This window comes from Colobus angolensis, unplaced genomic scaffold, assembly GCF_000951035.1.
Source record: "Colobus angolensis palliatus isolate OR3802 unplaced genomic scaffold, Cang.pa_1.0 Scaffold200, whole genome shotgun sequence".
NCBI lineage: Eukaryota > Metazoa > Chordata > Mammalia > Primates > Cercopithecidae > Colobus > Colobus angolensis.
Window position 1 is genome coordinate 6,935,934 of NW_012115156.1, and position 27,844 is coordinate 6,963,777.

The window sequence follows — 27,844 nt, forward strand, 5'->3', positions numbered from 1 at the left end:
CCTAAACACCCCTTACCCCGTCCAAAAAAAAATTCCACAAGTTAGTCAGAAAAAAAATATTAGAATTTACAGCTTCCATGCTTTTCATTTAACAATACATAACCACATCTTGGGAATGAAATTACCTGAAGGTGTTGTGGCTTTGAAATCCTTGGGGGACAGCAGGGCACACTGTTTTTCTGTTTAAAAAAAAAGGCTGGGTTGTCTAAGTGGGGATTCACTAAATTCCACTAACCCCACCACAAGAGTACTGGGATCAACATCATCCAGCCTCTCCACTGCTGGATTGCTGCCCACTGGGGATTGCACTACTAGGTTTAACAGTGGCACCTAGCATGTAGCAAAAACATTAATAATAAACTGAAGATACTACTTTATGCAGGTAGGAATTTTCTGCTTTGCTGATATAAATTGACCATGTGCTCTTAAACTTAAGCAGAATTAGAACTGGCTGAACTAACTAGAAGAGATGGGGAAAAATCTTAAGATACACCTTCTATACAATCTGGCTACAACATTATATTTTTGTCAAATTAACTGAGTCACTACTTACTTCCAGCAAAAGCCACAAGGAAGCAAAGGACCAAGAAAGAATTAAGGGAGACAAGGAGACTGTGACTTGACCTAAATGTATAACAAATCATCCATGTATCCATTTTGCAACTTGATATGCCCTAAAAAGTTTCCATTTACATTAACTTCAGATAGATGTAAACAACAGAACTGCACATAAGCTTGTTTCCTACGAAGATATCTACAGCCCATATCTCAAGTAATCTGATAAAAAAGTCTGTATCTGTGAGTGCTGATTAGGTAACACCCAAAATAACAAGTCTTCCATAGCAAATTCAGAGGGGTACTGGAAGAAAAATCTTGTTCTGGTGAACAATGAACATAACCAGCCTTCAAAGGAATAACAGAAGGTTCACTTCACCTGTTTTTTTAGAAAAAGTATGTGAATGTAAATTAAGACAAAATTCTTTTCAATGATAACTGCCTATAAAATAAAAGGTTGTATGAGGTATCTAAAGTAGTTGAACTTATAGAAGGAGAAAGCAGACTGGTGGTTGATGGCTAGGGGCTGAGGGGAGGGGGAAACGAGGAGCTGCTGTCCAATGGGTATAGTTTCAATCATGTAAGATTAAAAAAAAGTTCTAGAGATCTGCTGTACAGTATGGTACATATAGTTAACAGTCTGTACTGTACACTTAAAAATTGGTGAAGAGGGTAGAACCCATATTAAGTGTTATTTTAACCACAATAAAAATAAGTAAATAAGAAAATAAAGATGAAATATGTAAGAGTTGGATGATTTAGGATATACTTAGGTCCTGAAAAATCTAGAACTTTTTACTAGAAAATCAAGAGGTCAAAAAGTCTCCATGAATGTATTTTTGATAACAACACTGACCAAAATAATCTTCCAATGTTCTAAACGAAAAATGAAAGAAAAAAAACAAAGATTCCCACAGCCAGGGTAAGGCTGACTGAGGAGACACTCCAGAATTACATTCTTCTCTCCTAAAAATCAGGAAGGCTGGCTCTTCTAACTCTACTCTGATTCTCAAAGCATTAAAAAAAAAAAAAAAGGGCAGAGAAATCCTATGTCCAAAATCAGTAAAAGTTTATTGAGCACCTAATTATGTGACAAGCATTATTCTAGGTGCTAGTAATACAGGGGTGAACATAACAGACAATAAAATTAAATGAGTAAAGAAAGAAAATACTTTCAGATGATAACAAAGCTATGAAGGTTAACATATAATGTGACTGAATAGATATTAATGGGTGTGGGGACAGAGGATAGAAGACCTATTTGAGACAGGGTACTCAGGAAAGATTTTTCATGAGAAGTAACACACACTAAATTGAGTATCATAGGATTCAAAGGTTAATGAATTTCAAAAGTTTAAAACTAAAAGTTATGTGAAATTACACAATATGAAAAAAATGTCTCTTAAAAAATTCCTAGGTAATAAGTTGCCACCAATGGGGAAAAGTGGATGAAGAGCACATGATCCTAGGTACTATTTTTGTAATTTCCTAAGAGTCTATGATTATTTTAAACTTAAAAGTTAAAAAAAAAATACTTGTGTAATTTTTACTGTAATTAACAATGAGATATCTTCTACTCTATTTAAGACATCTTTCATTACATCTAAAAAATTGCCCTATGGATGTAAAATCATAAAGGGAGTTTGGAAAAGGAATCTCCAAGGTAGCAAAATGTCTTTCTACAAACATGCAGATTAAATATTTAAAAAGACAGTAACAGAGGCAAGTATAAATAAGTTTTAGGAATTTTTTCCTAATCTAGTATGTCATTCAAGAAAGAATGGGGAATACCTCATTTCATCAGCATGGGTATTTCCTTACAGGACTATGACAATGGATGAATACATCCATTAAAATGCTCATAAAAGGATTTTTAAAAGGTATAAACTTTTAAGAACAAGAACAGGATAAGTGAAAGCAATGAAATTTTGGATATTAAAATAGCAGCGAGATTCATGGTTACTGATTAGCAAATCCTAGAATCTTGAAGTAATTCAGGAAAAGTGGAAAAGCAACCAAACTATCAAAGAACCCCTGAGAGGCTCAGGAATTGGTGGCACAAGGCACCTTTGGAAGCAGAAGGAAATAAGAACTACACAGAGAAGCACTGGAAAATATGTTCAAGAGCAGTTAGACCCAAGGTCCCCACTACTATGTGGGCACTAGACCGGAGGTTGGTTTGTTCACTGAAAAGAGTAAGAGAGGGAGTGTGGATTGGGGGGCACCAGGCACCATCTGGACATACAAAGGTAAAATAAAAGCTTATATACTAAACCTTGAGGGTCCCCAAACCTTTCCCCTACTTTGCTTCCAAAATGCTGAGTCAGGCATATATCTTCCAAGCAGAGACTGGACAATTCTCTGAGTACCTGCTTAGTTTAGGAAAAAGATCACCAAAAAAATAGCCTACCAAGATCACCTTATGTTGCAGCCCACAGCTGCAAGATTCACACACAATTAAAAAGCTTTTTAATGCTCCATTCTTATGTAAGAGTAGATGGTCATGGGTGAGACATGTAAGGACATTCTCTAACATAAAAGACAAAGATAAAAACAAATTGATGAGAAAAAACAACTTTTTTATTAAACCTGAAAGAAACAGATTATTTAGGGAGGCAAAAATCTGAAAGAAAAAAATAAGAAACCTCAGAAAGACGAGAAGAAAATACACCCCAAAAATAACAGAAACCAGTAAGAAAGAACACTTAGAAATGAAAAATATTTTTTAAAATGAGAAAAATATAATGCCACAAATGAAAAAAAAAACCTCTACAGAAGAGATAGACGATAAAATTGAGGAGTTCTCTCAGCAAGTAATCAAAAAACAAAGAGAAAATGAGAGGAAAGATAAGAAAATGAGAGGAACATTCTAAAAGGGTCATCTGACTAGAAGGAGAAAACAGAGGGGAGGATATTATTAAACAATTCATGAAACTTTGCCCAAATTAAAGGATATGAATAACCAGACTGAAAGAGTCCAATGAGTACCCAGCACACGCATAAAAATAGGTCTACCACAAGGCATGTTATTATGAAATTTTAGAAAAGCAGGGACAAAGAGAGGATCCTAAAAGCTTCTAGAAAAAAAAAATAGGTCACAGAGGAAAAAAAAATCAAGAATATACGTAGCTTTTGATTTCTCAGTAACAATGTAAGAACCTAAATTATAAAAGAAAATTTTTAAAATTCTGAGACAAAATGATTTCCCACATAGAACCTGATACTTACTTAAAGAGGACTGATAATAATGCAGCTGCAAGATTTTCCAAAATGACCCTGAGTGCTCATCCTGGGCTGCCTGGAAGGCAGAGCTAGGACACTCACCACTGACCATCTCAACCCATGGTCAACTTTCCCAGGCAACTGGTAGCTTCTAAAGAGGACCTCCTGGATTACATAGCTAGCATTCTCAAACAACTCCTATAAATAACTAACAAGTATTCAATGGCCTAAGTCATAGGCAGTTTAAATGTCTCTTCACTAACAAGATTACTCTTGAGTTTGTCCTTTAGGAATGGAGAACAAAATAAACCACAGCTGCGTATTCAGCGCATCTCCCCAGCACATGTATCTGTGAGATCATGAGAGTGGTAAACATGTGTCTTCTTTTCTCTTATTGACCCTTGGTTTTGTATTAAATAAGTTTCCTTTTCTATAATAATCATGCTATATGATGTAATGGAATTTGTTCTAAGTCCTGGCAGCTGAAAGGCTGTCAGGTGAAAGAAGAGAAAAGAACCCATTTTTTACAGCAATAGTCAAAAAATGTTTAACTCATGGTATGTCTAAAACAACAAGCAGAACAAAACCCTGATAACTCCCCTGTATCCTTTTTTATGAAGCTGCTGGAAAAGATGCACTACCAAAATAAGGGATTCAGGAAACAGAATCCATCCAAAAGAAATGAAAAGGCATCCCAGGACAATGTGAATAGTGATGTTAAAATGGCAGCTGTGTAGCTGGACTAGAGAGCAACTACTACAGATGACAGAGAACCCTAAGTAGCTTATGGTCTACGGGGAAGATCAAGACACATGCACAATGACCACCCAGGAGGTTGAGAAGAAAAACAGTAGTTCAGAAGAGAAAAAATGTTTCTTTGCCTAAAGAAATCAAAAAGCATTTCATCAAGGAAGCATGACTTAATCATGCTGACATTTAGACATACTGAAATGAGGAAAAGATTCTCCTTCTTCAGTGAAGCACTCTAAGTAAATGATTAAAATAAGAGAATAAACATGTTTGAAGACCACAGACAGCAGGATTTGGTTGAAATACAGAAAACAAGCACTAGAAGCAGTGTATACTTTAAAAAAAAAAAAAAGACCAGATGATAGCTTGGCTTTAAATTTCATGCTGAGGAATTTGTATTTTGTTCAAAGGGAAACGAAGAGTATTTTAAAGGGTTAGGGTGGAAGTGGTAGTGGTCCAGGCAGAGTAGCCTTAAGTAGAACTACTCGAGAGTTAAAGATGCTGAAACCAGGAAAAGAATGTGACTCTAAGAAAGGGAAAGGGAATGGGTAAATGAACGTAATACTCAATGTGCTGAGAACAAGGTCTGTTTTCCATTTAATTTTAATGGGACTTTTACAGAACTGTCTGTTCATTCAAACAAATCAGTTTTTGCTGGCTACTGTAAAAATACCTGTGGATTTGTTTGATGCTCTCCTTCGAATTTCTGTCACCATTAGTCGTGAGACTTGTGTTGTGAACTGCAGAAGATCAGAAAATTTTTCTGTCATTGTATTTGGCGGAGCATTTCCAAAAACCTGTAGATAAGAAAAGACATAGTTAACGAAGCACTGACACATTTTTATTTGGTGAATTTTGAAGTGTGGTATGACTTGAAAATCAAGTCCAGAAAAGTCTACCTACACAGTTACTTTGAATCTTAATATGTTGGAAACACAACTTTCAATAAATCACCTATCTAGTCACATTTCCTTTTACATATAAGTTTGCTGAAGAAATGATTAAATAAATGAAATCTATTTATTTTAGACATTATTGATAAAATTGAATCAATCTCACTAAAAACGTTAGAAATTGTAACATGTTTCTTTTTTTTTTTTTTGAGACGGAGTCTCACTCTGTTGACTAGGCTGAAGTGCAGTGGCACGATTTTGGCTCACTGCAACCTCCGCCTCCTGGGTTCAAGCAATTCTCCTGCCTCAGCCTCCCAAGTAGCTGGGACTACAGGCACATGCCAGCACGTCCGGCTAATTTTTGTATTTTTAGTAGAGACGGGTTTCACCATGTTGGCCAGGCTAGTCTTGAATTCCTGACCTCTGGTGACCCGCCTGCCTCAGCCTCTCAAAGTACTGGGATTACAGGCATGAGCCACCGCGTCCGGCCAACATTTTTCTGACGAAACCTAATTTGAGAATTTAGAGAAAAGTTATAAAGGATCTTTGATGGAGTACAGGTACATTGGATGGTGAAAAGCGGCTCTACTGCTAAATCCCAGGCTGACTTCGGAATTCACTAAACTCATTTCATATCTCAGAATTTCTACATTCTAATCACAATAATTTACAAAACAAGACTGTCACAAAAAAACTAGAAAAAAGAAAATAAATAGGAGGGTCATGAAATAAATTTGTTTTTACACAAATTTTAATATAAATGAGCTTTAGAATAAATAAGTTTTATTTTTAATTTTATTTATCTTTTTTTTTGAGAACTGGGTCTTGCTATACTGCCCAGACAGGTCTTAAATTCCTGGGCTCAAGCTATCCTCATGCCTCTGCCTCCCTAAGTGCTGGGATTGCAGGTGTGAGCCACTATATTCCGTCCACAATAAATAATTTTTAAAAATAAATGGGTATGGGTTCAGCAAAAAGAATTTGAGAAAATGAAACCTGGACAGACCATCATAAGAAAAGAAATGGTATTTTAATGGGTATATAACTAGATGTACCCTGAGGTATTATTTTAAAGAATATTCTTTATAGCTGAAAGGAAATTCTCTATATTCTAAGTCTATTATAGTATCTCTCCCTTTTAACACCCATTACACAGTATTTTATATAATTATTACCTATTGAAACGTCACTACAAAAGGAGAAAACATAATTTACTCATCTTCATATTCTCCCAAGCCAGCATTCTGCCTTTTATAGTAATGTTCCCTAAATATGGTTGTTTATTTATATGTTGACTGCCCTCACAACCAAATTCTAGAGAATATTCAAGGAGCACTGAAGGAGAACATAAGAACATAAACTAAAATTAAGAAGGAAAACAAAACAAACAAGCAAATAAAAGACCCAGCTAGGGAGATGGACTGGAAAAGAAAACTAAATAAAAATCTAAGACCAGAAAGACCTCTATATTTTCCATGTATTGGTTACAAATTTTGGCTCAAAGATACAGAAGAGAAAACCTGATCAATCACATCATTTGCAATGTCCTTAGCATGAAAAAAATATATATTTAAGGAAGTACTTGTATTCCTCATATTACACTAGTCCCCTTATCTGTGAGAAGTTCTAAGACCCCAATGGATGCCTGAAACCATGGATAGTACCAAACCCCGTAAACACTGTATTTTTTTACCACAATACATACCTGTGATAAAGTTTAAGTAATAAATTAGGCACAGTAAGAGCCTGGCAACAGTAATTAATAACAAAGTAAAAAAACTGTAACAATATACTATTTGCAATTGCACAAATACAAGATTCCTTCTTATAACAGATCTCAGAAACCTCAGCACACAGTTTTTGGTCTTTCCTTACTAAGTCAAGAACTTACACCTTTTCATTTAAAGGAAGGACTTCTCTCTGGCATACCCAAGTTACCATCCCCATAACTTTTGCACTTTGGAGCCATTATTAAGAAAAATAGAGCTTCTTGAAAACAAGCAGCTTGATACCAGAATAGTAGGTCTCATAACTGAGGCTGCCACTAAGTGACTATTGGGCAGGTGGCCCATACATCATGGATACACTGGACAAAGGAATAATTCACATCCCGGGAGGGATGGAGCTGAATGGTGTCAGATTTCAAACTTGTGAATTGTTTGTTTCTGTAATTTTCCACTTCATATTTTTAGACCACAGATGAGCGAAACCATGAAAAGCAAAGCCCTGAGTAAGGAGGGATTACTGCATAATATAAACGATTCCTTCCAAATACCCAATAAAAGGATATAACAAACAATGTAATATCCTTCTAATAGAAAATGTGTTTCTTACACATGTTTCTTATAACCTCCCTCAAATTGACTTGAAAACACTAAAACAATAAATCAATTCTACAAGGATATCCTTTTATCCAAACACCTAGTCTGTTCAATAATTTGACAAATTAGTAATTTGAAAAAATCTCAAAAAATAAACTATACTTTTAAATACTTCCTCAACAGACACATTTTTTTCTGCTGAGATTTTGATAAATGTTGTGTGCTTAGAATTAACCTCTGTTACTTGTTAAATAATCTATGCTACCTGTTAAATAACCCTCCCCTGCCTTTTTTTTTTTTTTGGAGATAGGGTCTTACTCTGTCATTCAGGCTGCAGTGCAGTGGTGCAATCATGGTTTACTGTTAGCTCAATCTCCTGAGCTAGGGTGATCCTCCCACCTCAGCCTTCTGAGTAGCTATGATTACAGGTGCCCGCCACCACACCCAGCTGATTTTTCTATTTTTTATAGAGATAGGAATTTTGCCATGTTGTACAGGCTGGTCTTGAACTCCTGGGCTCAAGTGATCTGCCCACAATGGCCTCCCAGAGTGCTGGGAATACAGGCATGAGTCGCCGCGCCCGGCCAGAAACCTCTGTTCTTTAACAAACTGGAGACTGATAAAAACTGAGAAGCCTAATAATGACACATGTTTGAATAGTCATTCCACCTGTGCTCAGAGATGAGTACATAGCCTTTTGTTATTGTTGTTGTTGAGACAGAGTTTTTGCTCTTGTTGCCCAGGCTGGAGTGGTGCAATGGCACGATCTCGGCTCACTGCAATCTGCCTCCTGGGTTCAAGTGATTCTCCTGCCTCAGCCTCCTGAGTAGCTGGGATTACAGGCACCCACGACCACTCCCGGCTAATTTTTTTTGTATTTTTAGTAGAGATGGGGTTTCACCATGTTGGCCAGACTGGTCTCAACCTCCTGGCCTCAGGTGATCCGCTCATCTCGGCCCCCCAAAGCACTGGGATTACAGATGTGAGCCAACGCTCCAGCTGAGTACATAGCTTTTTAATGGAGGTATTTATAATATTCCTGTTACTCAGGGTGTATCAATGTATATTTTGCTCCTAAGAATTAGTATGAGGTATTTTATTGCTAAGAGTTATTAGGATAACTAAACAGAAGCAATAGTTCATTTCTTGAAGAGTTGTAAGATACGATTATTCAACCAATCTTCATGCTGGGTAAATAATATGCTGTTGAAAATGCCAGTAATTTTTTACACAAATCCTGATGTTTACTGCTTTATTTCCTCTAATAAATTTTCTCACAAGATAAATAAAACTGGCTTGAATTTACCAATCCAAAATCAGTACTACAGAAAAAGACTATGTCATATTTGCTAATCTGAAATGAACAAGCACTGCTTCTTAAATAAGGTTTATTCGGTTTATTCACTCACAAATATTTATTGGCTTCCTAATATATGCCAGGCAATGTTAGAAGAGTACTGAATACAAAGGTAAATAAAACAATATGATTCCTGTGCTCATGAAACACAGGACATTTTAGCACAGAAGACCAATGGTAAATAAGTTGATTTTAAACTTAAAATTATTTAAAAATAGTATCATGAAGAAAGTAAAACAGGGTGGCTGAAAGAGAATGCCTGGGGTGGGAAGAAGGTTGTCAGGAAAGTTCTCTCTGAAGAAGTGACACTGCTGCCAAAGGATGACACTGACTAATGAGGAAAAGTTACAATCCAAAGAGACAAGGAAAGAGGGTTGCAGTCAGTGAGATCAGAGCTGTGCAAAGACCTCAAAGTGAGACTGATTTTGGGGTACAGAGTAATGAAAAGGAGGTATATAAAGCTGGGGCATTCTGTCTAAGAGGAAAAATGGTACAATTTGATAAGATTGGAAGGATAGAGGAACTAAAGCATGAATCTGACATTGCAGATAATATTGAATGGATAAGGTAGCAAAGAAAACAGTGTAGTTTTTGTGGTTGACTTCAAAAATTAAATCTAAAAGTATTAGGTATGTTTTCACTACTTTCAGTAAGTAGTGGTATTTCTGGAAACTATATAATGCTTCCATCATTTACATAAATGTTTGCCAAAGAGGATGCAGCATGAAGCTGGGTGTCAGAAGGTGTGCTCACTCTCAGGGAGTACTGACTACTTGTCAAATTTTTCTGGTTCTAGGTCAGATACGGTGGCTCACGCCTTAATCCCAGAACTTTGGCGGGCTGAGGTAGGTAGATCACCTGAGGTCAGGAGTTGAGACCAGCCTGGCCAACATGGTGAAACCCCATGTCAACTAAAAATATAAAAATTAGCTGAGTGTGGTGGCACATGCCTACAGTACCAGCCACTTGGGAGGCTGAGGCATGAGAACTGCTTGAACCTGGGAGGCAGAGGTTGCAGTGAGCAACGATGGTACCACTGCACTCCAGCCTGGGCAACAACAGAGCCAGACCTGGCCTCAAACAAACAATGACAAACAATGTCTGGTTCTGCAGAGGAAGAAAGTTGGGCAAGAGAACAGGTAACACATTCAACTCAAAAGGGCTGATTCTAGAATAGATATGTGAAATTCATAACAGATTGAAAAAAAAAAAAAAACAGTACTGAAGAACAAAAATGCCTTCTTGCAAATTCACTGGAAATAACAATAATTACCATACAATATCCATTTAAAATCTGCCTAGCACTATTCAAGAATTTGGTGTCATTTAAGTCTCATAAAATCCTACAGAATAGGTTCTACTAGTAGCCTCATTTTACACTTAAGAAATTAAGAGTTAGAGAAGTTAACTTAAAACAGGAGGTAATCCAGACAGAATTTAAAACTACATCTATCTGATTTCAAGTCAGGCTCTTAATCACTCAGTACTATATTTTTCTCAAACTGTGCATGAACCCTAGCACTGTCACTTTGCATAGTGTTCATCTTTACAGAAAAATAGCAAGGTTTGACTTATTTTTAAAAGAATCATTTTTAATATCCACCTAAATAGATTTCAGAAGATTTCCTGGCACCTCTTCAACCAGACATTTTTGGTACTCAGGGAAAACAAATTAATGATGTTCTCTAATGGCATTCAAAAAGGCTCAATATATACTTGTTACTGAATGGTGCTATTCAATAAAAATATATTAAATATGACTAATAAAGGAGAGGTTGGAATGTTTACAAAATTTTTAAAAATGGAGGCTTTTGTTTCCTAAATATGTGTTACATCTAAATTTAAGTCAGACTATTGGCCATCATTAGTCCTAAAATAATTTGCTATAAATAACAATGTTAAAAAATTAACAACGAAGGTGTAATTGCTTTATTTCATATGGTAAATCAGTTAAGATTCCTTATCAATTAATATAAATGATTAAGGAAAGATTTATCTTATGCTCTTTTTGTTTCTAAGAAGGACCATCAGATGAGAGTCTGAGAAGAACAGAATGCCTAACTCAGTCCCGTCCTCTCCTTTTGGGCTCTGCCTGCCTCATAAGAATATGCATTCTCATCTGCTCTGGCTGTGGCCTGCGACTGTCCAGTTTTGCCAGTGACTGGTAAGTAAACATGACTATTTCAGGGCTGAACTCAGCAAGTCCTTTATTGCACAGACCCAAGCCACACTCTCCAGTATCAACTGTATTGGTATTACATAATAAGTAATAAAGCTGCAACAAAATAATTCATCTGTCTGCCTTCTGATCTCTCTCTTATTTAGTTCTAAGTTTGGGTGACCTCTCTCTTAAGCCAACAAATTTAAAAGTAATGATAATTTGTAACGGCTTTAAAAAGAACACTGTATTACATTTACGTGCTTCTCAAACATAAATTGGAATTATGTTAAAAAATAAGGAGAGTTTCTTACAGAAGATCTAATTGGTAAACATTACATTTTAAAACTATACAACAAAATATAATAAATACTACAGTAATTAACAGTGGCAGTTATGAATTTTTAGACAACTAAAATGTTACTCATTTTGACAAGTTTAAACCAAATGTTTTCTTTGTCAGCTTTTGTTCTGGGACTAAAGGTTAATTATTTTTAAGAGTGCTGAATAAATATTACTCAGCTATTTTCAGACTTCACTATAATCTTTCAGTTTGAGCAAATCAGTAAGAGGGAAGATAACAGCAGCCTCCTTGTAGGACTGTAATGAAGAAAACAGGAGGCATTTCGAGAACCCAGCATGAGACCTGGCCCAGAAAAAAGACTCAATACATGTCATTTCCCAACCCATGTCTCTCAAAGGCAAAAATGATGCACTGAAATAACACTACTAAGCATACTTTAAAAACTAGTCTGTAGCTGGTTGTCCATGTCTAACTAGTCTGTAGCTAGGTGTCCATGTCTATTTCAGCTTGTTCACCATTTAGCTCTAATCAAGCAAAGTCTCACAATCAACACCACAATCCCTTTTTAGAAATCATGGTAAGAACTGGTTGGCTCTAGCGACATACTGAGCTACTCACTCACCATAGGTATTTCTCACTAGTGGAGAATGTTCAAGCACAAATGGCCAAATGTTAAATAGATATGGCTACATATTTCCAAATTTAATGGAAATGGTGTCTAAGAACAATTTTAGTTTATTAATTAGATCCAATGAATAAGAATTTTTTTAAATAATACATTTTTCAAATTAGTCACAACAGTACAGATATAACTTTCTATCTTTTCATTAGTTAAGAGTTTACTGAACCTTTGTGATATTCAAATCACTCATTATATTAGAGGGTTAAAGCATTGCACACACATATGTTTCTAATCAACCAATTAAAACCTTTTGAGAGAATTTGTTAATAGTTAATGAGACAATAACATAGGACGTAAGACAACTAAGTCAAACATTATAAATAGAGAATAATTATTAAAGCATCTCATATCTGCTTATTAAAAAAACAAATATTCCTAAGATTCTTCTAGTCTAGTAGACTGTGGAAGCCTAACTGATGAAATACATGGGATACATACATATGTAGGATATTACTTAATAATTCATGTTAATATCCAAGAACAATTCCCTTAACTGCTCTAAACATTCTCATTACCTTGTAAACATTCCTAAGTCTGAGAAAAGGAAATTACCTTAAACTACTCAGTAACCAATAGCACATCATGACATTAAAGTAAAACAAAAATAAGATTTAAAAACAAAACAAACATCCAGGTAATAAAAATTAACTTCCCGGTAATAAAAACTAGTAACTTCCCTGAATAGGGCTTAAAACAATGGCTTGCCATAGTTCTCCCTCCCATTTTTAAAAGAGCTATTTTAAACCTTTCCCCACCTCTTCTCACGTTCCTACTCCACCATCTCCTCCCTCTATCATTCTTGGCAGATAATCTATCCTATTATTTCATAAGTCAGGAAATGTACATTCTCTAAATGCATTAATGTTTCTATCTTCCTGTTGTATCCAACACAAGCTCATGGGTGATATGTGAACTAACCTTCCTTGCACTCTTGCCCTTCTGCCTTACCAGCATATAAAAACCTCAATCTCAATAAATCAGGTATTGCTTTCTCTACTTTTTCACACAGGCCAGTACAGCTAAGGTCTAGTATAAATTTATCATCTCCAGCCTTTACTGAGCTGACAATACTAATCAATTCTTTTACTGCCCCCTTTCAACTCTCTTTCTCACTCATTCCCTTTCACTAGTATTCCCAACAACAAAAATAATAATAGATTCATGTAATAAAAACAATAATAGATACAATAATAACAATAATAATAGGTACACATTTCTTGGGATAAACACTTATTAAGTGCTGTAAGTATGTTATCTGAATTTAACTCTCACGACAACCCAATAAGGTTGATATTATTATTTTACAGCCCAGAAACTGAAGGTGACTGTTCCTCCCCAGTGCAGTAGACAATTAGAAGTCTAGTTCCTTAAGAGGAAGAAGAGAGGTATCACTGCAAATCAAAGACAAGAACACTGATATGTAAACACTGGAGATTAAGTGACAGTCTATCTACTGAACATGAGACATACTAAAACAATAAATAAAATAGTAATAATAAAACAAGAAAGAATTCAAGGAAATTAAAACTGGGATAGTAATAGCACAACACTACTCTAAAAGAGCTAACGTTTGATTGACAGAAGTCCAGAAAAGGGGGAACATATACGATATAGGGGAGAATATTCTCAAAGAAATCTTTCAGAATATTTACCCAGACTGAACAATACAAGTTTTCAGATTAAGAAGGCTTAAGCTGAAGCCACAATAAAATTTCAAAGGAACGAGAAAAGGAAGAGCCTAGAAAATTTCATACAGAAAGATAGATGAACAAAGAAAATAATATAGACAAGAAGTGAGACTAGATGGGAGAGAGCCAGTCAGAGATTGGGGCACAGGGTGAGGGGGTGGGTGTGGAGAAAGGCATAGCCAAGGGCATGGAGATAGATCTGGAAAAAGGGAGATCCAGGGGAGAAGAAAAAGAGAAACGGGAGAGTCAGAGACAGAGAGAGAAATAGGGACAGAGAGGAGATAAAGAGAGAAATGGGAGGACAGAGAAAGACAGTGATGGAGAAGAGAGAGATAAAGGCATAGAGAGAGACAGACAGAGATAGGAAGAAAGAAATGGAAACAGGGGAAGGCAGGGAGACACAGGATGAAAAGGACAGAGACAGGGCAAGGCAGAGAAAATGTGGGAGGGAGAGAGAAAGAGAAGGAGGAAAAAGAGTGAGAGAAGGGAAACCAAGAAACAGAGACATGGAGAGAAAGAAATTGAGACAGTTATGAAGTCTGAGGAAAACAAGTTCTATAATAATAGAAAAATAAAGGTAGTATAAGGTTCATCTTTGAATAAATTTAAATTTACACCACTATCAGTAGAGAGCAAACACTGATTACTGCTTACACAAGCAGCATAACTATAGGGAAACGATGAGAAGGGCAGCATGTATGAATGAGTGTATGTATGTATGTTACTGTTCGGAGGGAGAGGAAGCAAAAAAGCTAATTCTCATATTCCTCAGTAGGAAGTCAATTAAAACTACACAACCAACAGCAGTAAAAATACGTTATTTAAAAGCCCATCATGGCAACAGCAATTAGTGGTGAACAGCAGGAGAGCACCTATAAGCCTGTGAAACTATCTGACTCTTTTAAATGATGTATTTGTGAACTTTTGATACACATAAAAAAATTATTATTATTATTATTATTTTTGAGACAGAGTTTTGCTCTTGTCACCCAGGCTGGAGTGCAACAGTGTGGTCTCAGCTCACTGCAACCTTTTGCCTCCCGAGTTTAAGAGATTCTACTGCCTCAGTCCCCTGAATAGCTGGGATTACAGGCGCGAGCCACCATGCCTGGCTCATTTTTGTATTTTTAGTAGAGATGGGGTCTCACCATGTTGGCCAGGCTTGTCTCAACCTCCCGACCTCAGGTGATCTACTTGCCTTGGCCTCCCAAAGTGCTAGGATTATAGGTGTGAGCCACTGCGCCTGGCCTAAAAAAAGTTATTTTAAAAACACCCAACAAGTTTGCTACATGTAATTTACAAAATACATTAAAACATTAACTCTATTTGGTTTATCTATAGCCTACAACCATCCTCTTATAGTATCTCTTAGACAACAGCAAATTGTAATGACTTTTTAAAGTGTACAAAGGGCTTGGGCAGTTGTACCATTTGATGTAATAAAATCATCACTTTAAAAGATAACAGAAATAACACAATTGATAATTTACAATCTATTCCTCTTCCAAAACTCAACCATAGCAGGGACATTTTAAACAATGGTTCACAGCTTGCACTTTACCTGTTAAAAATCAAAAAGTCTCACTGAATGTAGTTTATTCTGACCAGTTTCACATCAAGTCACATTGCTTTATAGCAAACCGGAAAGATGAAACTAGAACAACAAACTTCTTAAAAACTAACTCCTCCTATCATTTTTTTCTACCTATGGCTTACCAGTAACCTTCAGATTCTTGTAGTACCTCCCAGTCCTGGAAGGTGTGTGTCTGGCAACCTGCACTTACTTACCCTATTAAACACTGGCAGCATCATATACAGTTTCTCTTCTTGTTCCTTCTGAGTCATGTGCCGGGGAGGATGGCACAACTCCGTGAAGAGCCGGCGGAGGTGCATCAGCCCTAAGGCGTTGTCTTGTGGGCTGCACTCCTCCTGCCTCGGCCGCCCCATGATCCTCTTCACCATGTTCATCTTGGCTGGTTGGTGAGACACACTTCTAATTCTGTTGGAAAATGTCAATACATGAACAGTCAAAACATCATCATCTTGATTAGGTCAAGCATGCATGTAAGAGCTTATAAGAAATTTGCAAAATAGAAAATTCTGTCTAAAATATATCTTTCTACTTCTTTAAACAGAAAAGATAGAGAAGCAAAATTTGATGAATCCCCCTGAAGGACAAATTATTAATCATAGCACTGGAAGTTCCTACTCACTTTGCCACAATTTGTATAAAATGTAAAACATTAATCAGACAAGTAGCAAATGTTTCCAATTAGTTTAGTCATATCAAGTTCAAAAATAAAGGCGCCGGGCATAGTGGTGCACACCTGCAATCTCAGCACTTTTGGAGGCCGAGGCAGGCGAATGGCTCGAGCTGAGGAGCTCGAGACCAGCCTGGGCAATATGACAAAACCCCATCTCTACTAAAAATACAAAAATTAGTCAGGTATGGTAGTGTGTGCCTATAGTCCCACCTACTCAGGAGGCTGAGGTGGGAAGATAACTTGAGCCTGAGGGGCTGAGGTTGCAGTGAGCCAAGATCACCCACTGCATTCCAGCCTGGGTGACAGAGGCTCTGTCTTTAAATAAATAAATAAATAAAATAAAAACATAAAGGGATCACAAAACTTACTATTAACAGACTTCTTAATGGTTAATGTAAAAATAATGAAAAAACAAACTTTATCCTAATCTCAAAACATCGAAGACAATCAAAAACCCCAAAACCTCACAACATTTTCTATTTTTAGTTATTTAATTTATAATTACTTTTTTGCTAGAAAATTCAAGTATACCTTGAGTACCTGAAGAACAGTATATATTATAGATTAAAATGTGCACATTAAACACAATAATATCCTAACTTATAAATCATAAAAGGACAGTGAAAATGATCATGTGACTGAAGACTACTTTCTATAGTTTGGTAAGTCATGTTAAATCATTTAGTGAATAATGATGCACATTTTTCAAAGAAGTAAAATAGAATAGAAAAAAATAGAAGATAAGAAAAGCATAACTTGTTTCATGATGTTTATTTCAGATAAGGGTGTATGAATGTGTACTGAATCATAATGCAAAATGTATCCCTTGCTGGAGCTGCAGTTAAAAAAATACACAAACTAACCACTGAGTTAAAGTATATACAGAATCAATAACAATAAGCTTTCAGAAAGCATCATTACCCCTTTTTAACCACTACTAACAATGCCAGTAATTGGTTAAGTCTAGATACAAAAATAGGATATCTTATAAAAGGAACCAGGAAGGGTGGGAGGACATTCTGGGTATGCAGAATTTGGATGAAGAGACATTGGTTTTTTAATCCATAGAAAAGCAGGCATCACCTGAGATTAATTTTTAATCTTGCTACAGAACCAACCACATAAGCCAGTATGCCATTTCTTAAGAAACGAAGGACTACAGCAAGGTTAGAGTTTTATTTACTAAATATCTGCCTACTGATTTTTAAAACTATAAGAACAAGAATTTCAAACACACTTGCCCTTGAGAATTTTGAGTGAATTCTGTATTTGACTACAGACATATGCTGAGGCACTGTAGCTAACAGGGGGACAGGATGTGATTCATCACAGGTGAAGAGGAGACAGACAAATTGTGCCTACAACTCTGCCAATGCCTTGTTTGCACTGAATGACTACTGTGCAAAGAGCACTCAGCACATTCTCAAGTGCCCAACTGCTGGAAACAGTGCTAACACATAGGCAAAGGGCTGGGATGAGCAGTTAATCTGCAAAATAACAAAAGTTAGTATAGTACAAAGATGTCCAATGTATCTTATTCTTGAAAAATATGTCTTCCAAATATAAATATTTCAACAAATATGTTCAAATAACCTACTATGTGCTGGTATTTAAAGTCCTGGAAACCCCCAGAGCAAAACTTAAATTTGAAGTGAACTATGAAAATTTTATAAATTAGCTAACATTTTAGATTATGTATAGTTCTGCTCCTTTTCCTTACCCTGAGTTGATAATTTAGAGATTATGGATAGGACTTAGGGGATTCATGATACTCCAACACTTCAAAAATTTTTTTTCCAACAGATTCTCAGCTTTCAAAGGGGTCTAAATCATCTTTTAAAAGGTCAAGAATCATTCTCTGTTTTTAGAATGAGTTTCAAGGAACTTACAGAACATCTCATTTGCTCTTGATTCCAACTCACAAAAACGGACTGAAGAGAAAATTCTCCATTTTTTTCTCCTACGTTTTATTGAGGTACAAATTGAGAAATAAAAATTGCATACACTTAAGATATACAACAATGTTCTGATATACATACACACTGTGAAATAATCAGCACAGTCAAGTTAATATATCCATTGCCTGAAATAGTCATCATTCAAAAAATAAAATATGTGGTGAAAACATGTAATATCTACCCTCTTAGCAAATATCAAGTATACCATACACTATCAACTATCAATAATGTCACATTACTGTACATTAGATCTCCAGAACTTTCTATCCCTTGACCAGTATCTCCCCATTTCCCACTCTTTCCAGCCCCTGGCACCCACCACTCTACTCTCTACTTCTGTGAGGTTGACTATTTTATACTCCACATGTAACTGATATCATACAGTATTTGTCTTTGCATGACTGGTTTATTTCACATTTACTATAATGTTCTCAAGGTTCATCTGTGTTGTTGCAAACAACAGCACTTCCTTTTATAAGGACGAATAATATTCCATTGTGTATGCTGCACATGCACACATACGTATCTCATTTTCTTTATCATTCATCTGTCAAGGGACATTCACATTGTTTCCATATCTTGACTTTTGTGAATAGTGCTGTAACAAACATGGGAGTGCAGGCATCTCTTCAAGATACTGATTTCATTTTCTTTGGAAATATACCCAGAAATGAGATTGCTGTATCATAAAGATAATTCTATTTTTAATTTCTTGAGGAGCCTCTAAACTGTTTTCCAAAGTGGCTATACCAATTGATATTCCCACCAATAGTATACAAGAGTATTTCTTTTTCCACATTCTGGCCAACACTTTTCCACATTCTGGCCAACATTCTCACCATTCTAACAGGTGTGAGGGGATATCTTATTGTGGTTTTGATCTGCATTTCCCTGGTGATTATTAGTGCTGAGCATCTTTTCACACACCTATTAGATATTTAGGTGCTTTCTCACTTTTTAATCAGGTTATTTGAGTTTTGCTATGAGTTGCATGAGTCCCTTATGTATTTAAATCATTACCTAAACCAGTTATCATGAGGCTCTCCCCATTTTTACCTAGTACTTTTTGGTTTCAGGTACTATATTAAAGTCTTTAGTCTATTTTGAGTTAGTTGTTGTATATGGTGTAAAATAAGGTCTAATTTTATTCTTCCGTATGAGGATATCCAGTTTTCCCAACACTACTTATTACGGAGACTATCTTTCACCATTCCATGTTCTCAGCACCCTTGTTGAAGATCAGCTGACTGTCAATGCACCGATTTATTTCTCATGTCTCTATTCCATTTCATTGGTCTATATGTCTGTTTTTATGCCAGTACGATACTATTAAGATTACTGTAGCTTTGTAATATATTTTGGTATCAGAAAATATGATACTTTCAGTTTTTTTCTTCTTGTTCAAGACTGCTATGGCTATTTGGGTTCTTTTGGGGTTCCACAAGATTTTTTTTTTTCTATTTCTGTAAAGAATGCTATAGGAGGCCAGGTGCAGTGGCTGATGCCTGCAATCCCAGCACTTTTGGAGGACGAGGTGGGCGGATCACCTGAGGTCAGCAATTCGAGATGAACCTGGCCAACATGGTGAAATCCCGTCTCTACTAAAAATACAAAAAATTAGCCAGGTGTGGCACACACCAGTAGTCCCAGCTACTAAGGAGGCCGAGGCAGGGAATTGCTTGAGCCTGGGAGGCGGAGGTTGCAGTAAGCCAAGATGGCACCACCGCACTCCAGCCTGGGTGAAAGAGCAAGACTCCATCATGAAAAAAAAAAATGCTACTGGAATTTTTGATAAGGATTACGCTTAATCTACAGATCATTTTGGGTAGTATGAACATTGCAACAACATTAACTCTACCAACTCATGAACAAAAGAAATCTTTTTATTTATCAATGTTTTCTTTAATGTCCTTCATCAACGCTTTATTGAAGTGTACAAGTCTTTCACTTCTTCGATTAAGTTTATTTCTATGAATTGTATTTTTTCTGTTGCTATTGCAAATGGGATTGCTTCCTACCTTTAAGAGAAGCCCCCAAGATAAGAACTCACTCAAAGTATGATAGTGAAAAAGAACTTGGATGAGAATCCAGGCCTTCCAACTCCCAGTTAAGTGGCCTTCACCAGGCTTACTTATATTGAGGTATCAATTTTAAATTATAAAATCCTTGGAAACTGTGACTCTAGTTAGCACGTTTATTTATTTAGCATCAGGTAACAATCAGAACGTGAAAATAATCTTTTTTGAGTTTTCTGAAACACACATATCTGTTTTTTTTTTTCTTTTGAAACTAGTTCTCACTCTCACACCCAGGCTGGAGTGCATTGGTACAATCACCGTGCTCACTGCAGCCTCGAACTCCTGGGCTCAAGTGATTCTCCCAACTCAGCCTCCCTAGTAGCTGGGATGACAGGCGTGCACCACCATGCCTGTCTAATTTTTGTATTTTTTGTAGAGACAGGGTTTCGTTCGTCCTGTTGCCCAGGCTGGTCTCAAATTCCTGAGCTGAAGCGATCCGCCTGCCTCAGTCTCCCAAAGTGCTGGGATTACAGGCATGAGCCACCACATCTGGCCTCAACTTTCATTTTCATTTTAAAAATACACATGATCACATTATGACAAATATTATCTCACTATATATAACCAAGCTATTGCAATATGGTTATTTAATATTTTATCAGATACAAAAGGATACACACCAAACAATCAAAAGTGGCAAAGATTCTTTCCTTGACCAAACTCTAGTTAGGCTCTTCTGAAATCTCTTCTCAACCAGGCTTGGCTTTTGGCCTTCAGTGTTTGTCTCTACATTGTCCAATTAAAAATCTGCTAAGTCAGTTTAGCCAGAATCCCCATTCTAATATCTGATTGGGTGGCCACATCTCCCACAATCCTCCAGGTAATGGATGTCTGATCACCCTGGCCTGCCTTCAGCAAGAATCTTGTTAGGTCAGTTTAACCAGAAGCCCCAATGTTTCCTCTTAGTAATTTTCTATCCACTGACTGCCCCCTGCACCCCAACACTGCTACTTGGCTATAACATGCCAACCTTTCCTCGTTCTTTTCCAAGTTGAGCCCAATCTCTCCCTTTCACTGCAAAACCCCACTGGAATGATCCCTACATCTATCATGATGGTCTTGAATAAAGTCTGACTTATTGTTCTTTTACAAATGCCAGAGACCAGGCACAATAGCTCATACCTGAAATTCCAACACTTTGGGAGGCCCAGGAAGGCAGATCCTTTAAGCTCAAGCATTTGAGACCAGTTTGGGACACATGGCAAAACCTCGCCTCTACAAAAAATACAAAAATTGGCCAGGCATGGTGCTGCATGCCTGTATTCCCAGATACTAGGGAGGCTGAGATGAGGGGATCGCTTGGGTCTGGGGACAGAAAGGCTGCAGTGAGCCGTAAGCGTGCCACTGTACTCCAGCCTGGGTTACAGAGTGAGACCCTGTGTCTCAAAAACAAGTGCTAGAATAAATAATTTTTTTAACAGGAGCTCAGTGGGTTTACTGGTACTTCTCAATTACTCAGATAATCTCAATGATGGGGAAAAAAAATCAGATTCCTCCTTTGCTCCTAATGTACCAAGTAACACTTAAGCATATCAGTTTTCTGAACCACAGTGGGACAGGATAATAGGTAATAGGGTCTGCAGACAGGGCATCTAAGGACAATTTGTGTTGACTTCCTAAAGCTGAATCAAAGTTACACACCAAGGACCGGGGGCAAGAGATCTAAGGCCAATTCGTGCTGACTTCCCAAAGCTGGATCAAAAGGAAAACACCTGGGTCTGGAATTTCCAAAAACTAAACCATCAGGAAATACCCCATCTCCCCAGGCCCGAGAAGCAAAGGATCAAAGGCTACTCTCCCTAACCCTTCCCTTTCCACCACGTCTTAGATGGAAGGGGAAAGTGCCCTGGATGGGCTGTGGGCCAAGCTCAGGCCATTCCTTCATCCGCAGAGGGCACCAATTCACCGCAGCCTTTAATTAGCCATGGACCAAATCCTTCATCCAGATAAGGGGTAGCTGATAGGACCTCAAAAGGAAGACTTAAAACCCAGAAAACTTTGTAACCAGGCCCTTGAGCTGCTTGCTTGGGCCCACTCCCACCCTGTAGAGAGCTTTCTTGCTTAAATAAATCCCTGCTTTTGCTGCTTCATTCCTTCATTACTTGTGCTTCACTGCGTGTGCATTTTGCCCAGTTCTTTGTAGAAAACGTCAAGGACCTGGATATTTCACACTTCAGGCCTGCTCTCTGGTAACCATAGCTTTGGCTACATTTAAATGTTTACATTTAAAACATAATTCAGAACAAGAAGTAACATGTCTAAAATACTCTTTGGCAGTGAAAGAGTAGAAAGAATAGGCACTTATCAAACCTTTACAAACATGCCCATATAATAAATCAGGTAACTTCAGGAGAAAGGCTCTAAATACCCTTGAATCTTGAGTTTCTTTCATCTATAAAATCTTTCCTCATCAACTTTTCATAAAACTTAAATAACATCATTTCTGTAATATGCCAAACATACTAGTTACATTCAATAAATGTTATCTTTTCTTCCTTCACCTTGATCATGAAACATTTAATTTTTTATATGCATTTTTAGTTATTTAAACAAGCAAAGCAAAGGAAATACTATAAGCCCTTACAGTACTATGTTTTAGAGACTTGCAAAATGACACAAAAGATTAAGGAATAATTTATTTTTTAGTTGGATGTAGAGTAAGAGGTTTACAAAGCAATAAAGAAAAGATATGCAAAATAAGGAGGACAAACCACAGAAGAATGTTTTTGCTTAACTTTAATGTTAGTAAGGGTTTTCAAAATATTTATAAAGATTATTGTGTGTAAGAACTGACTTTCTAATACAAACCCTATTTGGTTTCATAAGAAAAAATGTTAGGACTGCCAGCAGGGGGTTATTTAAATAACAATGAGATAATTACTGCAATAAACCGAGATAGTATTTCTTAATCTAATCTCTTATGTTAATAAGAGAAAACCACTTTAAACTTGCTCACCCAAAATCATTTAAACAGTTTTCCATTACTTAAATCATAGATGGGTATAGATCAAGTAAATCGGCTAAATTTTTAAAATAGATTTGTCAAGTAACTAGCTGCATTTGAGTAGCTCTGCTAAAAGCTTAAAATAACTTTCCTAACTCTTTAATTATATAAGCGAAGAAACAAAACAGACTCGCTACATTCAATAAATGTAGTGTAAGCTCACATGGCTAAGTGAAATCTTACAGTTTCATCAGAGAATTATAAGCAATTACGGAGGTTTTTCTTTTTTCTTCTTCTTAATCTTTCTGGAAAATCCTATTTTTCCTTACACTTTGAAAAGTAAAGGCAAACTTCTTATATTTTTGAAGGATAAAGGCAAAACTCAGATGCTCCCAACAAACTGGGTATATAAACCAGCAATCTAATATGTACAGTAAAAAACAAACAAACAAAAACAAGTTTTAGATATAGTCCTGAATTTGAATTTAAAATTTCTACCTTCTGAAGCATTAAGTTTTTTGTCTGTCAAGGAGAGTCACTATCATATTTTAGCCCAGACTATGAGATATTACAAGATTAGTCCAGTCTATGGACCCATCATACTATATATACATCGAGCCACACAATTTCTCACATTTCTTTAAACATTTTTTTGGTGTGCTTAATTCTTTTCATACAGAAAAACATATTCCAAAGCCAAAAGCAACTCACCTCCATTGAAGAATACTTCAGTTACATATAATTTACAACAGCAACGGTTGAAATCTCCCTGCTACCTTTCCAGAACCCTTCCTACTACAGCTCCTACTGCTATCTTGGGAGCAGAAATTGCAACCACTAATAGAAGCCCTAAAGGTAGATTTATCTTATAGTTAAAAGGCAGTTAGGTTACTTGGTATGATTAATAAAGTCTAATTCAATTATATTATGGAATAAATAAACTTTGGAAGGCTGATCTGAGATCCCCAGCATTCTCTGAGTTTTTATACATATGATGCTAAAATTTTGTATAAAAGACATGCAAAAAGATTCTTATAACAGAATACTTCTATAAAATGTGACTGCATAATACTGACAAGTTGTGCATTCTACATATGTTTGCTAACCTATAGTTCAGGTCATTTAGCTCGGTAATCACTGCCCACTATCCTCAGTGGAAGGCACAGTACAGGAAGAGTGAGCTCAGGAATGAGATGCACTTCAGCTGACCTAAAACTTACACAGATATATCCCAGATCTTGGCATCATTAGGAATTTATTTCTGACATTTCAAATTCCAAAATCTCACTCTGAGATAATCTTTTATTCCATTCCCCTTTCTCATCACTGAATCTGTGGTCTTCACTAGAATCATTTATCCCTTGACGTCTCCCAGAGGTGAGGCCATATTTAATTCTCATCAGCATCTTCACGCCCCCTGCATTCCTGGCGTATACACCTTCTCAACATGTATTCATACCTCCAAGAACCCAGCCACATCATTTCTTCTTTTCTAGTTTTGGGTTGCTGGGTACTACAGAGAAAATTCTATAATTCTGTAGACTGGTTATAATATAGTTATTATTTTATACTTCTTTCCATAAATAAAAACTAATAATTCCAAATAGATTAAAGATTTGCATGTAAACAAACAATAAAATATTAGCAGCAAATATAAAAAGAATACTTATACTTTAGGGTAAATCTTTAAAAGGGAAAAAAAGACAGACTTATCGCCAAAAATACCACAAAGTTAAAAGATAAGCAACAAATAGGCAAAAAATACTTGCAGTCCTTCCAGCAAAGTACTAATAATTAGGATATCCATAGAACTCAGACTCAACCACCCTACAGCAAAGTAGACAGGGAATACAAATAGACTACTCCCAGTAAAAACACTACACAACATATATGAAGAGGTACTTAAAATCACTAATCCAAGAAATGCAAATAAAAACAAAGTACAATTTTTTGATCATTAATTTGGTAAAACTAATAGGATTTCTCTTCATAGACAGTAAGAAGTACTAAGTAAAATGGAAATTACTACACATATAAACAAGAAGTTATCCTGTAGAAATATTCACACAGATCACAAAGATGTCATACAATGTAAATTACCACATTATGTTATTATAATCATTTTCAATAGTGAAAAAACTGGAAACAATCTAGTCCTCTAACAGATCAACAGGTAATTCATGGTACATCCATGTCATGGAATATCGCTAAAAGAACATGTATTAATATGAAAAGAAAAGTTAAATAAAAAAACAAAATAAGGGATTTAGCACCAAAATGTAAAGAGTTTTGAAGTCATCTCCTGTTCTTACACAAGAAACCACTGGATAAACTTTAACTCAAAGACTTTTCTTGGGCCCATCAAAGAACTGAGGTCGCAGGGCAAACAAACCCCAGAAGTCCAGAGTCACAGCTAAAATCAGCCTACCTGGATCAGAAGTCTCTGCAGTCATGAACTGGTAGGAACACCTCAATGGTAACTGTGACAAATTGGTGGCAGGTGAAAGTGGATTAGCATGAGAGGGAGAAATGCCAGGACCATAAATTTCCAGGGTTCCAATCACAGTAGGTTTTCACAGCGAAGATCTGAGAAAGATCCCCTCCCTGGCTCTACCAGAGGAGGGGAAGAATGTGTAATCGTTGTGAAATGCTCCTCAGAGTATTCTCCATAACAAAGGCCTACACTGCAGGATGAAAGATTTTATCAGAGCCTTGTCTTTCCTGGGGGAAGGGCATTTCTTCTCCTCCAGCCCCTTTAGCTGTCTAGTCTCACTTGAGGTCCAGGAAGAGGGGGCAAAGAAAGAATAAAGGAAGCAAAGCCCAGGAGAAACACTTGGAAGGTCACAGCCCAGAGTCCAGGTCCACTAAAACACTGATACTTAGTAATAGGATTATAAAACATTTTCCCTTCCTCCATACTTTCACCATACCAACAGGGCTCTTAAAAAATAAAAAATAAAAAGGAAATGCTAGAAATCAAAAGCACTCTAACAGATAGAAGAATGCTTTGATAGGCTCAACAGCAGATAGATACTGCTGAGTAAAGAGTCAGTGAGTTGAAGACAGGTCAACAGAAACTTCCAGAAAGAGAAGAGAGAAGGAAAAAACAGCATATTTAAAGTAATAACGACAAAGAACTTTGAGAACTTTGCAAAATTAATGACAAAAACCAAACCATAGATACAGGAATCTCAGAGAATGCAAACATGATAAATACCTAAAAGACTACATATAGGCAAATTATATTCAAACTGCAGTAAATCAAACATAAAGAGAAAATCATGGAAGCATGACGAGGTAGGGGGATAACAGGGAGGGAAAATAGTATCAATAAAGGAACAAGGATAAACGTTTTAGTGGGCTTCTCATCTAAAACATACAAGCAAGAAGAGAAGGAGTGAAACAGTTTAAGCATTAGGAGAAAAGCCCACCAACCTAATATACCAAATTCCCACCCATGAAATTCCTAGGAATTCTATATCTAATGAAATTATCCTTCAAAAATGAAGAAAGAATAAAGACTTCCTCAAATAATCAAAAACTGAAAGAACTTGTTGTGAGGAGATCTTCTCTGCAAGAAATGTTAAAAGTTCTTCAGAAAGAAGAAAAATAATATGGGTCAGTAAATTATATCTATATTAATGAAAGGAAAAACACTGGATAAGGAATAAATGAAGGTAACATAACATTTTTATCCTTTTTTTTTTCTTTTTTCGAGACAAGATCTCACTGTTACCAGGGCTGGAGCGCAGGCACAATCCTGGCTCACTGCAGCCTCAACCTCCTGTGTTCATGTGATCCTCCCACCTCAGCCTCCCGAGTAGTTGGGACTACAGGAGCATACCACCACAGCCAGTTAATTTTTGTATTTTCTGTACAGATGGGTAATTCCCATGTTTCCCAGGCTGGTCTCAAACTCCTGGCTCAAGTGATCTGCTCACCTCAGCATCCCAAAGTGTGAGGATTAAAGGCGTGAGCCATCATGCCTAGCTTTTAAATATTCCTAATTGATCTAAAAGATAACTGATTGTTTAAAAATAGCAATAATGTGTTGGATGATTATAGCTTATGAATAAATAAGATAAATGAGGCAATATCAAAAGGGAGAGGAGGGAGGAGCTGGTAATGCTATTGCAAGAAACTTGCAGTAGACTTCAGTGATAAAAAGTGTCATATGAAGGCAGATTAAGATAAGTAAAAAGTGAATGTTGGCATCTAGGGCAACCATTAACTTTAATATGCTGCCAGGTGCGGTGGCTCATGCCTGAAATCCCAGCAATTTGGTAGGCCGAGGCGGGCAGATCACGAGCTCAGGAGATTGAGACCACCCTGGCCAACATGATGAAACCCCGTCTCTATTAAAAATATAAAAATTAGCCAGGCATGGTGGTGGGCGCCTGTAGCCCCAGCTACTTGGGAGGCTGAGGCAGAAGTATCGCTTGAACCCTGGACGCAGAGGTTGCAGTGAGCTGAGATCGACACTGCACTCCAGCCTGGTGACAGAGGGAGACTCCGTCTCAAAACAAACAAAGAAACAAACATTAGCTGGGTGTGGTGGTGGGCGCCTGTAATGCCAGCTACTCGGGAGGCTGAGACAGGAGAATCACTTGAACCCAGGAGGCAGAGGTTACAGTGAGCCAAGATCAGGCCACTGCACTCCAGCCTAGGCA

General features: G+C 36.8%; 1 protein-coding gene across 2 annotated transcripts in view; it reads right to left on the bottom strand.

Moving 5' to 3' along the window:
* The window catches only part of WDFY3 (WD repeat and FYVE domain containing 3), a 273,196-nt gene that overhangs the window by 170,977 nt on the left and 74,375 nt on the right, over positions 1-27,844 (bottom strand). For both annotated transcript variants that reach the window (XM_011941788.1, XM_011941789.1), the window contains 2 exons: positions 15,719-15,929; positions 5,201-5,324 (listed from right to left, as the gene is read on the bottom strand). In XM_011941788.1, the coding sequence (XP_011797178.1) occupies positions 5,201-5,324; positions 15,719-15,898 (304 nt within the window). In that variant the 5' untranslated portion in view covers positions 15,899-15,929. The remainder of the gene's footprint in view (positions 1-5,200; positions 5,325-15,718; positions 15,930-27,844) is intronic.